The following is a 16,224-nucleotide window of genomic DNA, read 5'->3' as shown; positions in this document are numbered from 1 at the left end:
AGGGTTAAACGGATGTTTATATGGAAACGGAATGAAACGCGACCAGAGGAAATACTTTATAAGGGCGAACGATCGTAACACAATCGATAATAAAAATCGATTATGGTAAATACGTTACGACGCTAAAGCAGCTGCTAGTTTCGAAACGAGAAAATATTCATGTCGGCGATGTCTACGATTGTTAGAATAAGGCGGTAGTTTTAAATTTTAATCACATCTATACAAGTGGGGACTTTTTGGCGGGAACGTGAGGCGTGAAGTTGTGTGATTTGTTTTATTTTGTCTATTTAGTGTTTTCTCAGGTTTAAATGTGTAATAACGGTAATTTATTAACTGTTTGGTATCTGTGAAAGTGCACAAATGTGGGATAATCAAACAAAGCCGCTGAACTTAACTTTTCGGGATACTCCAAAAAGTCCACTGAAAAAGTCTCAGTAAATGACCACCATTTTACTGAGATTATATTTCATTTCATACCATATCATCTCATCTCATCTCATTTCATTTCATTTCACTTCATATTATCATTTTTCATAAAAATAAGAATATACTTAAATTAAAACAAGACTTGACCTAAAGGTCTTAATTACCAGGTCATAAAATCCCTTAAAAAATCAATACAAGTCTTTAAGAGATTGGTTCACGTGAACCAAATAAGATTTTTTTTTTATTGCTTAGATGGGTGGACGAGCTCACAGCCCACCTGGTGTTAAGTGGTTACTGGAGCCCATAGACATCCACAACGTAAATGCGCCATCCACCTTGAGATATAAGTTCTAAGGTCTCAAGTATAGTTACAGCGGCTGCCCTACCCTTCAAACCGAAACGCATTACTGCTTCACGGCAGAAATAGGCAGGGCGGTGGTACCCACCCGCGTGGACTCACAAGAGGTCCTACCACCAGTAATTACGCAAATTATAATTTCGCGGCTTTCATTTTTATTACACGATGTTATTCCTTCACCGTGGAAGTCAATCGTGAACATTGAACTTGCCATCGGTTGTGTTAATATTTTTTTCCTACCTAATCGCTGGTAGCCTAGGGGGCTATTTCAATTACGCCCGTAAGGGTAGGCGAGCTCACGGGCATAAACTTACGAGAATTTGCCTACACTAGCCCTAGCAAGAGCAGTGCTTCGCTGAACCTACTACCAGATCGCAATTGTGTTAATTGTCGGAGTCGCTGTCATCAGGCACAACGAACATAATAAGTATTTATACTAAGAAAAGCAATGTGCTTATATGAAATACTTTATTTAAAGCGCACCAAGACTTTTTTATCTGAGAACAGAAGTACGCGAGTCTTTTTTTTTAAATAAAAACACAGGTACTTTTTAATAGAAGTGCAGGTAGTTTTTTTGTTAAATTAAAAGCAGGTACGTTACTTGGGTGTGCGTTTTTGTATACCTACTGAAGTTTGCCGGTTGAAATATAGCCGTAAATTTTGCGCTGCCGAAGAAACTAGATTTCTTTGATATTTTTAATAAATAAAAAATGTATCGGACCTTAAATAGGGACACAGGATTTTCTTTTATTTGGCAATTGAAAACAACCGAGCATACGCCCCCCCAGATGTGAAGTCGTCACCGTCGCTCATGTAGTTCAGCAATGCCAGGGGTTTAGAAGTCCATTCCAGAGCCAAGCGGTACGTGGAAGAAAGGCTCTTTGGAAACACACTGTGGATGAACTCCGTTGTGGAGGCGAGAGGTGCGATGGTAAAAACGTAATGACGGTCTTTTTGTATATCATGGAGTCTGGAGTTTTTTTCAAATCTCAATGGAAGTAGCTAGCTGGTACGAGTGAATAATTCAATTACATTGATTTTCCTTTAGGCAACATATTCGGAATTCGGATACTTTAAATAAATATATTCTAGAATTGTATGTCGTTGAATCGAATATTATTTGAAATTTATCGTTTGAAAAATTTGAATTATATATCAAATTTATTACTATTAGCGACATCTAGTGAGGAACACAGAAACGTAAAATACCAATTCACCATTACAAATAATTATTTATATGTTAAAAAGACATGTGCTATATGCATTATTTTAGTGTTTAGTTATTAAAATATCAAAATATGTGTCTGTAGAGGTTTGAAATTTTGCGCATTTCCTTGCACGGGCGCCCTCTATGAGCAGATTGAGAAATTAAGAGTTTTAGACTACTTGATCACAGAGGGCAATAGTTACTTACCGACGCCATCTAGCGTTCAATAGCAACATGGCGAACTCGCTTGGTCAGCAACAATCCGAACAGCGCCATCTAGCGAAACACTGCATCCAATGTACACCACAACACATTTTTGTAACACAAACATTTTCTTACACGTTTTGTTTTAGTAATTAAAACCACAATAATACAATAATATCCTCCGTGATTTTGGCACTTTCTTTTTCGTGGCACTTTTATTACACTTCCACATGTTGTTTGTTATTTGTGGCAATTTTTTCACCTGTAACAAGAAAAAAGGCACACTTTATTAATGTATTATATTTTTGCTTTCTAATAAGATGTACTTCTATTCTAGAATAGGTTTAAACATAATAGGCACAACAATTAAATTCACAGTACATGTAGTGAATATTTAATGAGGCTTCAAATTATTTGAAATGAAGCAGAAAAACCAATTTTGTCGACTAACAAAACTGTTATCAATACAAATCTCTTAACCAAAATTTAATACTCTCATGGCAAATCAATTTGAATTGCATCAAAAATATACACAGTAAAGTTTTTGGTATATTTTCAAAAGTAGTTTACAATTTATCATATTGGCCTGAATTTATTTATTAAATTTAATATGCCATTCACATATCCTTTAAGCATTTTCCAGGTGATTACACTATTTACTATTTAATATAATCTACAGAAAGTTACTACTAAACAATAAAAAGTTTTATTTACTAATGTATTTTTCTTTCATAAACATTAAAAACATGGGTATGGTGATTTTTTAAAGATTTAAAAGACCATATTATCATGATTCTAATAATTAGACCATTAGCACTTGGCTACAACAGGCATTTTAATGTCATGTTTTTGTTTATTTTTTCAGTCCACCATTATTATTTCTCTTTCATTTATAATGTAATTTTATAGTATTAGTGGTCTATATTACTTAATAACATCAATAAATCTTTATAACATTAAATTATAATAATATTGTGTGGAGATTGGTAATTTGGGCATGTGCTTTTACTAGAATGTAGGTTAACCAATCAATTTGAAATATTAAGTGATTTTTTTTACAATTTCGGGCCACAGTGACGCAATAAATGAAACACGCGAAATGCCCGTATGATTATTCAGACGATAGAAACTTTGCAAGCTGCATAAAATAAACACAAACAATGTGACCTTTCTTCAATGCCCTTCACAATTTTTCGTGTTTTTGACGTGTTTATTTTCTTTCAAGTTATTAAAACACAAAGGTACGTACCACTAACACTTCATCCGACGTAAATGTTTCAGAATATCTGCATAAAATTGAGCTAAGCACGGCGTAAATAGGAAAATATCGAAACCAACCTAAGTTTTCGTCACACATTTCTAGCCACGTTTTTATACAAAAATGATATTAACGACTATCTAATATGCTTGAATTTAAAAATTAGAATACTTTTCTTTATACTAATTTACTTTTCATGCAGTAAAATGACTGAGATTTTAAGTTAAGAGTTAAAAAATGCAAGCACGTGCACTCGACAATGCAATTATATGCACCGCATAAATAAATACTTAAAACAACAATATAACGTCAGGTTGGCCTGCCACACACAATTGCTTTCATATAAAACAATATCCACGAAATAATTCACTTCTTTACTTGTAAACTTTATAACCAATTCGAATTACAGCGGCTGAAAAAACTACACAAAGAAAACATATGATCGATCGAAATTGAAGTGCACATGGACTTGTCTATGGAACCTATGGTTTGTTCTGCTGTCATTTTTGAAGTTAGAAGTTTCAAATTTTCGTCTTTTTAGGTGGCGCTACTTACGAAAGAGAAGACATGCGAGCAAAAAGCTATTCGAAGTTTGAGCTTAGAATTTCGAGGTGGCCATATGAATAGCTTTTATTGTTTCACTATCTATATTTAGTCCTTCTAAAGATTTTTGGAAAACAGGAATTATAGTTGATTAACATGAGGGTCTTCCCATGAAACCATGAAAAAAAGCCAGATCTTCTGATCAAATAGTAGTAGTATTATAATAATTTAAATTGTGACAAACATCACGAGCCTTATGAATTTTATCTTCGACCAGAGAACACATTCAGTATTTAAATTGTAATTTTGTACATTCTTACCAGAGTTTGGATCCGCGCCACAAGGTCTAAATGTATAACAAGAAGTTTCTTAAGTTCAAGATCAGAAAAAATCTAATTACTTTATTTTTTTACTTCATTTTATTCCAACTCTGAACGAGTATTCATGTAATTTATGAATTCAATTCATTAATATTATTTCAGGTTATATTTAAATTGAAATAAATTAATTCGTTTCATTTTCGTATAATAGATCGTTTATGCCTTTTTTAACGTAATATATTTTTGTAACGGCAGTTATCATAGAATAAATGAAGTACGCTAAAAACACGAAATCTACTGACGAAATTTTCAAGATGAGCTTGAATATACAAACTTTTAAACCAGTTTTTAAACAGCGCTCAGACTGTCGAACAAAATACAAGTTCAGTAGAAGATTCAATTAAGATTTGGCTTATAAGACAGGCAGGCAGACAAATTCAAGCCATTAAATTAATAAAAAAAACCTTATATTTCTAAAACTCACCTACGCTAAAATGTGACTGAGTCTTTTGGGTGTAAATAATTTCTACCTTTAGCATGTTGATGTCAAAATGGCCTGAAATTTAAAACACGACATTCAACTTTTTTAACCAAATTAATTATCTTAGGGCTTAACAAAAATTAAAATCTTACCGGATCATTTTCAATCCATAGGCTCTCAAATTCCTTTTCAAATTTACCAACAATATTTGGATGTGAAGTAACTATTACACTCTCATGATTAGATACCATGGCATGGGTGGACCAATTCAATGAACCGGACATAACGAAACCTTTAACAGTTTTATATTTCGTTGTTTGTCTTGCACTTTTATTGCATTGAGAATACACATTCAACTTTTCAGCATAGGTCTTTAAGGTGTTTTTGCGTTTAATAGCCTTAGGCCCATCAATGATGCAGAATTTGTGATGCATTAGTATTGATTTCTTGCTTGTTTGTATTTGGATGAAACCTGCAATAACAAGGTAAAAATTGAAATAGTGAGGTACATCTCACAATAATAAGGCCAGGAGATCTTGCAAGATAGCAGTTCCTCTTGATATTAATCAAAACCAATACCCTTAACTACGGACGTGGCTAGCTTGAGATTTAGCGGATTGTGCCTCAAGTTCAAGATACCTTTGACAAGGCAACAAGGTTTACACCTTCAAGATGTTTGCTCATAAATGGAAATGTACTTTAATATTTGTGAAAAATATTGGTTCAGCAATCGAGTATTTGATAAAACTTAAATACTCACTATATTCTTTCAGCTTCTTAATTTGTGACGGCGGGGTGTAAGCCATGTCGCTATCAACGACTATTCTCACCAAAATGTGTTTTTGTCCCAGTCGTATAATCTGCTCAGCAATTTCGTTGCTCGTGATAAGATACATACAAACGTCTAGCGTTTCTCTCGCCGACTTTATGTATTTAATCAACTTGAAACAATTTAATTCACGACTTTCACATATGGTTATTTCTTTGTTTGGTGGTACTCTGATGGTATGACGAATAACATCGTCCGAAAATAAGATGACATCGTTTATTTCACGACTTCTGTTAGTTAGCAATTCGCAAGAGTCGTTGATGTTGAATTCAGGAGACGATTTTGCCTTTTCGTTGAAAAAATAATTATAAATCTTTTTGGCTACCTGTGAAGCGACGATCACAGCGGCTGCAGTTGTCAGGAAAAACTTTGTACTTTTGAAGTCCATTATTATTATTGCACTTTAAAATATATGTACAAACCGCAAAGTCTTAAAATACAAAATTACATCCAAAGCCCACCATGCTGTCCACGCATTTGTAAACTGTCGATCTTAAGCTTTTTTTAACTACCCTCGAAATGCTGTTTATTTCAGATTTATTTTTAATATTTTGATCCTATATGAAATGAGTCAATGCAATAAGGAAATTTCGCAGCTTTAGTTAAAAATCTAAACATTAGTAATTGAAGGGTTGAAAGTTATGGTTAAAATTTGAATTAATTTAATTTTTATCTTTTTGTTTTTTTATTGCCCTTGTAGGCAGACGAGCACACGGCCCACCTGATGGTGAGTGGTTACCGCCGCCCATGGACTTCAGAAATGCCAGGGGCAGAGCCAAGCCGCTGTCTACCGCATGTAGTCTGTGTCCTGCTTAGAGTGTTGATCTGTGAACTGGCCTATTCATCTAAAGGAGACATAATATTAAGCCATTGAAGGTTATGGAGTTTATTGAGAGCGAAAAACTAGAAGAAGACCGTCTTAAAGATAAAAAATTTGAATTTAGAAAAATAATAATTAGATGAAACTTTAAATTCGTAAGCTTCTAGTACCTATGTAAAGCAATACCATTCAGTTTGCTGCAATTTTTAAGAACTGTTTGTGTTTTTGTACCTCTAAGCACAGGATTCTTACTCAATGCGATCATCGTTGACATTGACAATTTGACATGTCAAATAATCTGAATTCTCAGTTTGATTTTGATTGATCAAGTTTGAAAATAGGAGATAAAATAAACAAAGGTGCTTGCTCGGTTCATAAATTGTTGCATCGTTATGTGACAATAGCGTACCAATTGTAGTTGGAGCTTGTGTCATAAATCTTAAGAAAAAGCCGTCGATTATTCAAAGAAAAAATATAGAAAAACCAATACAACAAACTACCGTTTACGGCCATTTCTGAAAAACGATCAATGAAGCTTACCGTGTATTTTGACTAAAGAAAATGCCTAAAATACCATATAAACCAGAAAAGTCTGGTGGAAATGACGATGACTACGAAATTGTTTCGTTCGATGATTTTTCCGACAAATCTCCGGGTTCGAAAACTGATTTATTAACTTTGAATGATAACATAAATTATCGTCTCTATTACGAAGCAGATAAACAATCAAAATATCTAGAAAACAATGGAGAATCATCCAAAGGTATTGACAGTCATACAGAAACGTCGCTGAATGGAGCAAGAAATGGATCATTCAGAAAATTATCAAATTCTTTTGTCCCATTCGGAAAATCCGGCGGGAAGACTCACACGCCGTTATTTAGCGGCGTTAAGTCTAAGAATGAAAATGAATCTTCATCTAGAGAACACAGGTAAGTGATTATCTCATTAACCATTTCATATTAAAATTTCCCACTTTTATAAGAAGACTGTCACTTTATCAATGTGTTTTTGTGATAGTGGTGCCACATCTTAGCGCGCGAATAAACTACACTCTTGCAAAAACCCCTGTTGTCGTAATTCTAATAATTATTTTTAATTTTTTTGAGTGCAGAACTACTCATTACTGTTTGAGAATACTCTTGTCAGATATTTTATAGTCCAAATTAAACTATCATCATATATTTAGTAAAAGTTTAGTACACAGTAATGCAGTAAAAATTATAAGTTTTAAGAATAAATTTTCAGTAATGATAGAACTTTTCTCCAACATGGTACTTTTCTTGCTCGTAATGGAGAGGAAGCCACTCTCAGTCTATTATTGAACTGATAGGTCTTAATGTCTGATGAGTAAAGTAATGGTGACTCCCCTGGTACCAGTCTAGAATGTCCTATTTTAGTTTTTTGTCTATTACAATTGGCTATGAGTTTGATACATCACAACTACTCATGGAAATGAAGCTTAGTGACTATTGTAATATTAATAGTAAAAACAGATTATTATATAAAGGGAATCAAGTGACCAGACAACAAGTGACATGCAATTTTGATGACTGCATCCCTCTGATAATGTTAATTTTTATAATTTTCACAAAATAATGTATGATGATAGCAAAGTTTGATGTAAGAATTATCTCAACATGAGATAGCGTTCATAAAGGAAGGAGGATTTGAAGGAGCTATCTTAAAAAAAGTATTTTTGACTAACAAATTTAAAAAATAGAAATAGTTCAGTAGTTTGTAACAAAAAATGCACAGTTTATTAGAAATAACTTGGCTTCTAGCCATATCTATTTTGGTAACATTTTTTGTGCAATTCATGAATGTTTGAGGCATGGAAGCAATAGGAATGAAATAATTTACAGAATGTCTGTGTAAATGTTGTATCAATCACGAGTAGGAAATGATAGATAAAAAAAGTATCAAACTGAAAGCAAACCATATTTGTTAATACTTAATAGACACACTCAATGTTTATGTTTAAGCAGGACAAAGTGCAAATGAATAATCAGGTCACATTTCCTTTGTTAAAATTATCTTTAGATTACAAACAGAACCTAATAATAAATTGAACTTTGTACAGAATAATATCTAACTGTTCAAATATAGGTTAAAGTTTCTTGCAGTAGAAACCATTGTTTCCTTATTTGAAGTTTAGATATAGATTGTTATGTATAGTTTTCATTATATACATAGATATAGATTGTTTCCTTGTTTTCTGGGATCAATGTATATAGATATAAATTTGAATTGGAAAAATGAATAAACCTTCCATTAAATTAAATTAAGCCTTTGAATTACATTTATAATTTCTAATTGTTCAATGAAGACATGCAAAATATTTGTTAAAATATTCTCCAACAATATTTTTTACAGTTAAGTATTTACATATAAAATTATTCTTCATCGCTTTCTTTATTACTGAAGGTGGTGACCTTCAAACTTGACCATGGCTTGCCTCATGAGCTGTTTTCACGTTGTCCAATCCTCAGCTACTCGTAGGGCGGTTGAGACTGGCAGCCCAGTTAGGGTGGTTATTTGGTCACAACAGCGGCTAGATGACCGGCCCAGTGACTCTTTCTCTCCACCTTGCCCGCCATAATCACTTTGTCTTAGTTATACAGCTGTCGGTCTGCAAGGTGAGCAAAGTAGCCGAGGATCCTCTGGTAGCAGATTGTTGAGAGCCTTCGCATCCGAGTCAGGCTCTCGATGTCTAAAATTGGTCCGATTTGATAAATTATTTCAGTGTCAGATAGCTTATTTATTTAGGAAGGCTATAGGCTGTACTTAGTCTGGCCATAAATACTGTTACAATTAAAAATAAACAAAGTATTACATTTCAATTTGGAATCTTATCATTTTTATATGATTGCTCATTGAGTTTTCTCATTTTGGCGCCAATACATTGTACAATATTTTGCGATATTAAAATGGAGTGGGGTGATAAAGAGAACCGAATCGCTGTGATTGCATTACATAAAGTAGGCATGGAGCCAAATGCAATTTTTAAAACTCTCCATACGCTTGGTATTAGTAAAATGTTTGTTTTATTTTATATGATTGAAGGATTACTGGTGGCCCGGAGGCCTTTCCAGTTTTACCAGGACAGGTGGGCGAGCAAAGGCTCAGCCAGGAGGGCTAATAAAATGTTTGTGTACCTGGCTATTAATAGGTGCAATGAGACCTCATCTTTTTGTGACAGAAAAATATCTGGCCGTCCACGTAGTGTTTGTACGAAAAAGGTGGTCAAAGCAGTAAGGGAAAGAATTCGAAGAAATCCTGTCCGAAAGCAAAAGATTTTATCTCGGGAGATGAAGATTGCACCTAAAACCATGTTGCGTATTTTAAAAGATGACTTAGGACTTGCGTGGCAGTGAAAAATTTTCCCATGGAAAGAGCGTGCTTCTATTGATAACTGGCCTCAACGTTTAAAGGACTGTATTGCAGCCAATGGAGACCACTTCGAATAAGCTTTTTATACTTTAAATTTTTTTTAATTTTTTTTTTATTGCCTAGATATGTGGACGAGCTCACAGCCCACCTGGTGTTAAGTGGTTACTGGAACCCATAGACATCTACAACGTAAATGCGCTACACACCTTGAGATATAAAGTTCTAAGGTCTCAGTATAGTTACAACGGCTGCCCCACCCTTCAAACCGAAACGCATTACTGCTTCACGGTAGAAATAGGAGTAGGTAGAATAAAATTGTTTTATATTTATGTATTAAACTAACACACTGTAAAAGTAATAAATGTTATTTGCCATAGATTTTTTTTTGTTTTCCTTTGTAACAGTATTTATGGCCAGACTAAGTATAACATCACGCCAAGACGAATGCACGCGGAGAACCAATAAAGAATGTTTCAAAATCGGTTAAAGTTTTAAATTGTTCCCCTTTAAAAGATCTAAAAAAAAGTCCGCGACAGCATGTCTATGTGTTAAGGTCTATAACCTTTTTTTATGCTAACCAAATTCGTTCTAAAATAAAGCATTATTTGTGAAGGTGTTTTTATAAAGATAAAGGAAGTATAATCCCTATCCTAATAAATACTAATATTCACTACACAAATCACTCCAAGATAGGCTTTGAAATTTTTTCTGGATTTCTCCAGGATCTCAGCATCAGATCTTGATGATTACAGGATCATCATTCGGGAAGTCTACCCTTTCGAACAAAAAAAAGAAAAAAGAATTATCCGAAGAAGAAATCGGTTTAAGCATTTTCGAGAAATCGGTAAACATAGATAAACAATTATGGTCGAATTGATAACTTCCTCTTTTGAAGTCGGTTAAAACGCGTGATTTTGGTACCTTATATAGCTCCTTAATATTCTATTATTCAAAAGTATTTTCACTTTCTACGTAAATGAAGAGGCGGGTAAAATTTAGCGTTATGCCAAACTATTCCACGAGGACGAAGTCGCAGGCAAAAGCTAGTATACTTATATATGTATACAGAATCTGTTCAAAACGTGTTTATGTGTGAATCGAACCCACTTAGCTTCTGCACCTCTGCTGTGTTGGGAGCTTCAACTATTGTAGCACCGAGTCTGTCAGTCTCATTATTAACTAAAATTATTGTGATGTGTAGACTATAGAGACAAATTGCTATTTACACCAACTAATGCTATTTAAATTGCTATTTAAATCAAACCCGCAAAATTATAATTTGCGTAATCCATGGTGGTAGGACCTCTTGTGAGTCCGCACGGGTAGGGTGGTGGTCCTTGCCTATTTCTGCCGTGAAGCAGTAATGCGTTTCGGTTTGAAGGGTGGAGCAGCCGTTGTAACTATACTGAGACCTTAGAACTTATATCTCAAGGTGGGTGTTATATTTACGTTTTAGATGTCTATGTGCTCCAGTAATCACTTAACACCAGGTGGGCTGTGGGCTCATCCACCCATCTAAACAAAAAAAAAAAACAATTCATTTGTTTCAGATATCAACGATTTTCAGAAAATAGCACGTTTATGCAGAGAGTCTGCGATATGATGCCTGGAACTGGTTCAAGTGTACTAGCCATAATCTTGTTGTGCGGGTTGTCCCTTGCAAGTTATTGGGCAGTCGGCGGTACCATCGGTGGGTCCTGGGGCGAGGAGCATTACAAGTAAAATAAGTTTAAATAAACTAATTATTTGCTTTTTTTATTCTATAGTTCTTGTTGCAGCTAGTGGCAATTTTCATGCATTCATACGGTTTTTCAATAGTTATTATTGGCACCATAAATATTAACTCTCTCATGTAGATTTGATCCTTCTTCCTATATTCATATATGGTTTGTAATGCAAGTTAGTTAAGATTCTCTCAATTTCGAATCAAGTGCTTAATTCATTTTTAATGTTATTGTTTCCCCAATCCCTATTTCATTAAAAATACCTTCTATTGTCTTCTGATTAAGTTGGTTACGGGTTCCAATACAGGGTTGATAAGGCAAGGGTTGAGTGACCTGGACCCTACTGCTTTAGTATTTATGAGACAATGTTATTCCGTCATTGTGAAAATCTTTAATGTACATGTCATGTTAATTACAGATTCCTAATTATAAAATTTGAGTTCTGCCTGAGGGATTTGAATACTGGCGTAGTTGCTTTTCTTGATAGGAATAGACAGAGAGTTTTGTCCTTTAAGCCACAAAGATTAGTATCTGTGTTCATTTTAACAAGACTTCTTACACCTTACATGATTTCTTACATAGAAATATGAACTAATTCCAATGCAGACAATAATAGAATTGAAACAACAAACTAGAATACGATACTTTTAAACCTATAATATTATTTATCAGCAGCATTGGTGTAAGTTAGCATTTGTTATGCTTTATGAATCATGAATATTGTTTATTGTGTTTTTTTGTTTGTTTATAATATCTAGACGTCCTTGTTGTAAGCGGTTACTGATGCTTATGGATTTCAGCAATATAGGGGTACAACTGAATCTCTGCCTATCAAATATACTACTCAATAATGGCAAAGGACTTATTTTGTTTTACTAAATGGGTAAATAAGCATATGCCCACCTGGAATTAGGTCTCATAGACATCACAACGTGAGTGCTGCTATCCAATTTGGTATGTGAGGTCGTAGTCTAATAGCATTGTACAGAAGCTGTCCAACTCTTCAAATTGGAATACGTGACGATTTCGTGGCAGAAATAGACAGAACAGTGGTTTCTAGTCGTTTTCCCCTCTAGAACCAGTGATATGTTATAATAACAGTATGTAGTTTAAAATTTTCTCCATAAGCAAGAACATGGTCTTTTGATGAGTAATATCAATGACATGGCATATATATGATATCCATTCATATTACTACTCTGCAAAAAGTATCAGTAAAGTGTTTATACCGTCAGAAATGTAATTTGTATGAATCAAATAAACAAGATTTAATGCTGATTGTATTTTTTTTTTTTTTATTGCTTAGGTGGGTGGACGACCTCACAGCCCACCTGGTGTTAAGTGGTTACTGGAGCCCATAGACATCCACAACGTAAATGCGCCACCCACCTTGAGATATAACTTCTAAGGTCTCAGTATAGTGACAACGGCTACCCCACCCTTCGAACCGAAACGCATTACTGCTTCACGGCGGAAATAGGCGGGGTGGTGTTACCTACCCGTGCGGACTCCCAAGAGGTCCTACCACCAGTGATTACGCAAATTATAATTTTGCGGGTTTGATTTTTATTACACGATGTTATTCCTTCACCGTGGAAGTCAATCGTGAACATTTGTTGAGTACGTATTTCATTAGAAAAATTGGTACCCGCCTGCGGGATTCGAACACCGGTGCATCGCTACACACGAATGCACCGGACGTCTTATCCTTTAGGCCACGACGACTTGTTATCGTATGAAAACGATTAGAGAACGAAAACGAATTAGAGGTCGTTCAACTATTGATGCAGGTGTAGATCTTATTAAAAATATTTTTCAAGCTTGGGAGGAATCGCATAATGCCTTTGGGGTATTTTTGTATTTGTATTGAATTTGAATTCTGGAGAAATATTTGAAAAAGCATAATTCGATGAATGAGTTTTTGTTTACAGGAAACTATGGGAGAGAACGCATCCCGAAAATGTGAAGAAACCTCTATCACCCATGCCACATGACAAGGTAAGTCCTCGAATCTTAAAAACTAATTACCTACTTTTAATTCGGTAGAACTATAAAAATCACTTTGAGTAGACTTATGTTTTATTACTATTACACGTAATGGTATGATAATGTACTATAAAGTAGATGAAACTTACAAAAACTGCTTACTTAAATTGATTACCAACCAGCTGTGCCTTTAACTTGGTCTGCGCGGAGTTAAGCTGTAACATGGAAAGGATTGTTTTTGTTTCTTAAACAACTTAAAATAACATAAACATAGTGCGATTCAGAGAAAATTCGTCAAATTGGCAAGGTAAAAAAAACTTGTTAGGTGGATTCCGCACAGGTTGTTTAACAGACAGAAGCGTAGGGATTTTGAACCGTATTATCACTTGCAATGAAAAATTGGATTGGATTCTTTTTAGATACGTTTGTTAGACCTTGATTCAGCTCATAGGTAATGCTCCAAACGAAAACCTACCCCTAAAGAGTGATAGTCACTGTTTGGTGGTCTACGGCCGATATAATTCAATACCTAATGGCCCAGGATTATTGCGGATGTACACTGTGTGAAACTGTATGCAATGATGGAGAAGCTTGCGAATCTCCGACCAGTCTTGGTTAATCTCTCTTCCCTACTGCTGCTACACGACAACGCTCAACCTCATGCGGCACAACAGACGGTATCTAAGCTACAAAAGCTAGGGTTGGTGTGGAGTTGGGTAGGTGGAGGGCTAGGGTTGTGTCTACCACCGTTGCCATCAGACCTTGCAGCGATAGACTTCTATTTTTTTCAAAGTTTGGATGACCTCTTGGTAGGGAACATGTTCAATACTCGTGAGGCAGTATTAAATGCCTTTGAAAAGTTTTTTCATATATGGATTAAAACACTTAATTAACTAATAAGTATTATTTAATATAGGAGCGCACACTTAACCGAACACTGTTAGGAAAAGACAAGACGGGAGTTGAGTTAAGAGCGAGATAGCTACATTTTAGAATTACAGGTATCGAATGCGTTTATGAATTGGTTTGATATCTCACACTCTCCCCAACTTATAATAAACATAAATGCCGTCAGCCATAGATTACAATACCTCTTAACTACACAAATGCATATTGCTTTTAATCATCACACTGTGAACATGAAACTATTTGGTCGACGTGCCGTTTCCATGTTTGACCTTCCACATCTATCATATATGTAAGACCTGGCACTGACTCAGCTAGTACTACACCTTGGACCCATGGCTTAGCTTCCTTCCTATAGTCTCTAACCATAACCTTTTCCCCCACTACCAAATTAGTTTTTCTATTTCCTATCTTCCTTTTGCTGACTACATTCTTCATGTTTTCCTCTATAGGTGGTGGACGTAACAAACTAAATCTATTCCTTATTTCCCTCCCCAACATAAGTTTTGATGGTGCTACCCCTGTACTTTTCTGTGGTGTACTTCTATAGTCATTTAAAAATATATTAATTGCTGTTGATAAGGTGTGACCGTTTTCTTTAATTTTTGTAACAGCTGTTTTGAAAGTTCCTACAAACCTCTCAGCTGCCCCATTTGTGGCTGGGTGGTAAGGAGCTGAGAATGTGTGTTTTATTTGATTGCATTTACAAAAATCCCTAAATTCAGAGCTAGTGAAACTTCTACCATTGTCTGTTACTAAGTGGTTTGGTAACCCAAATCTTGAGAATATATTCTTAAAAGCTTCTATTGTTTTGTTTGAAGTGATATTACTCATTTCAAATACTTCCGGCCATTTAGAATAACTGTCTACTACTACTAAATACATTTTATTGTAAAACGGTCCTAAGAAATCTGCATGAAGTCTATGCCATGGACCAGGCGGTATTGGCCATGGTTTTTGAGTTTTTGGTGGGGTCTTACTATTTTGTAAGCAAATCATACAAGTCTGTGTTACTAATTCTATGTCCCTATCTAATTTAGGCCACCAGAAGTATGACCTAGCAATTTCTTTCATACGCACAATACCAAAATGACTTTTGTGTATTTCAGATAGTATCTGATCTTTACAAGATACTGGTACAATAATACGAAACCCCCAAAACAAACATTCTCTGTCAATACTTAGTTCATTTTTTCTAATATAAAATGGCCTCATTTCTTTAGTTATTTGTTTTTTATGCGGCCAACCATCCATCATATAGCGAACTACTTTAGTCAATATTACATCTTTTTTTGTTTCACTTTGAATTTTCTTCCAATCTAATGTTTCTATTTCAGCATTGTTTACATGATAAATACTACTTAAATTAGCACTTACAATTAACGAATGGTCATTTATACAATTATTTTCAAATTTTGTTACAGTTCTTGATAAATAATCTGCCGGATTCATACATGTTTTAATATGACGCACCCTGTAATTAAAAGCGGACAAAAAGATAGCATAATGTTGTAACCTTTTTGCTGCCATTTTAGGTATACTTTTTGTTGGGCCAAATATTCGTACTAATGCAGCATTGTCTGTTTCCAACTCAAAGTGTCTGCCATATATATAGTTATAGAATTTAGTTATACCAAATATTATAGCCATTGCTTCCTTATCTATAGTAGCATATTTTTTTTCTGTATCATTTAATTTTTTACTGGCAAAAGCTATAGGCTGAACTATACCTTGTTCATTCCTATTTGATAGGACTGCCCCCAATCCTG

At 34.6% G+C, this 16,224-nt stretch overlaps 2 protein-coding genes and 1 long non-coding RNA gene across 3 annotated transcripts in view; 1 reads left to right on the top strand and 2 right to left on the bottom strand.

Annotated features, from left to right (window-relative positions):
* Positions 1-3,949, bottom strand: part of LOC134199745 (uncharacterized) — a 166,182-nt gene extending 162,233 nt beyond the window's left edge. Inside the window, exons 1-2 of the long non-coding RNA XR_009974367.1 lie at positions 3,445-3,949; positions 2,199-2,457 (exon numbers count right to left, since the gene is read on the bottom strand). This is a non-coding gene — a long non-coding RNA (uncharacterized LOC134199745). The remainder of the gene's footprint in view (positions 1-2,198; positions 2,458-3,444) is intronic.
* Positions 3,950-4,796: 847 nt separating this feature from the next.
* On the bottom strand, positions 4,797-6,364 carry LOC101737929 (mitochondrial cardiolipin hydrolase). The gene is made up of 3 exons (XM_004932841.5): positions 5,558-6,364; positions 4,950-5,269; positions 4,797-4,872 (listed from the first exon to the last, which is right to left on the bottom strand). The coding sequence occupies exons 1-3, from the start codon at positions 6,012-6,014 to the stop codon at positions 4,849-4,851; spliced, it is 801 nt and encodes a 266-aa protein (XP_004932898.1). The 5' UTR covers positions 6,015-6,364; the 3' UTR covers positions 4,797-4,848.
* A 368-nt stretch (positions 6,365-6,732) lies between these two features.
* LOC101736905 (uncharacterized) overlaps positions 6,733-16,224 on the top strand; it is a 55,238-nt gene continuing 45,746 nt past the window's right edge. Inside the window, exons 1-3 of the mRNA XM_012696118.4 lie at positions 6,733-7,378; positions 11,390-11,557; positions 13,495-13,561. Coding sequence (XP_012551572.3) covers positions 7,008-7,378; positions 11,390-11,557; positions 13,495-13,561 — 606 coding nt within the window. The 5' untranslated portion in view covers positions 6,733-7,007. The remainder of the gene's footprint in view (positions 7,379-11,389; positions 11,558-13,494; positions 13,562-16,224) is intronic.

Source organism: Bombyx mori, chromosome 11, assembly GCF_030269925.1.
Source record: "Bombyx mori chromosome 11, ASM3026992v2".
Classification (NCBI taxonomy): domain Eukaryota; kingdom Metazoa; phylum Arthropoda; class Insecta; order Lepidoptera; family Bombycidae; genus Bombyx; species Bombyx mori.
Note: the sequence above shows the minus strand (reverse complement) of the source record. Positions and strands in the feature narration are given on the sequence as shown.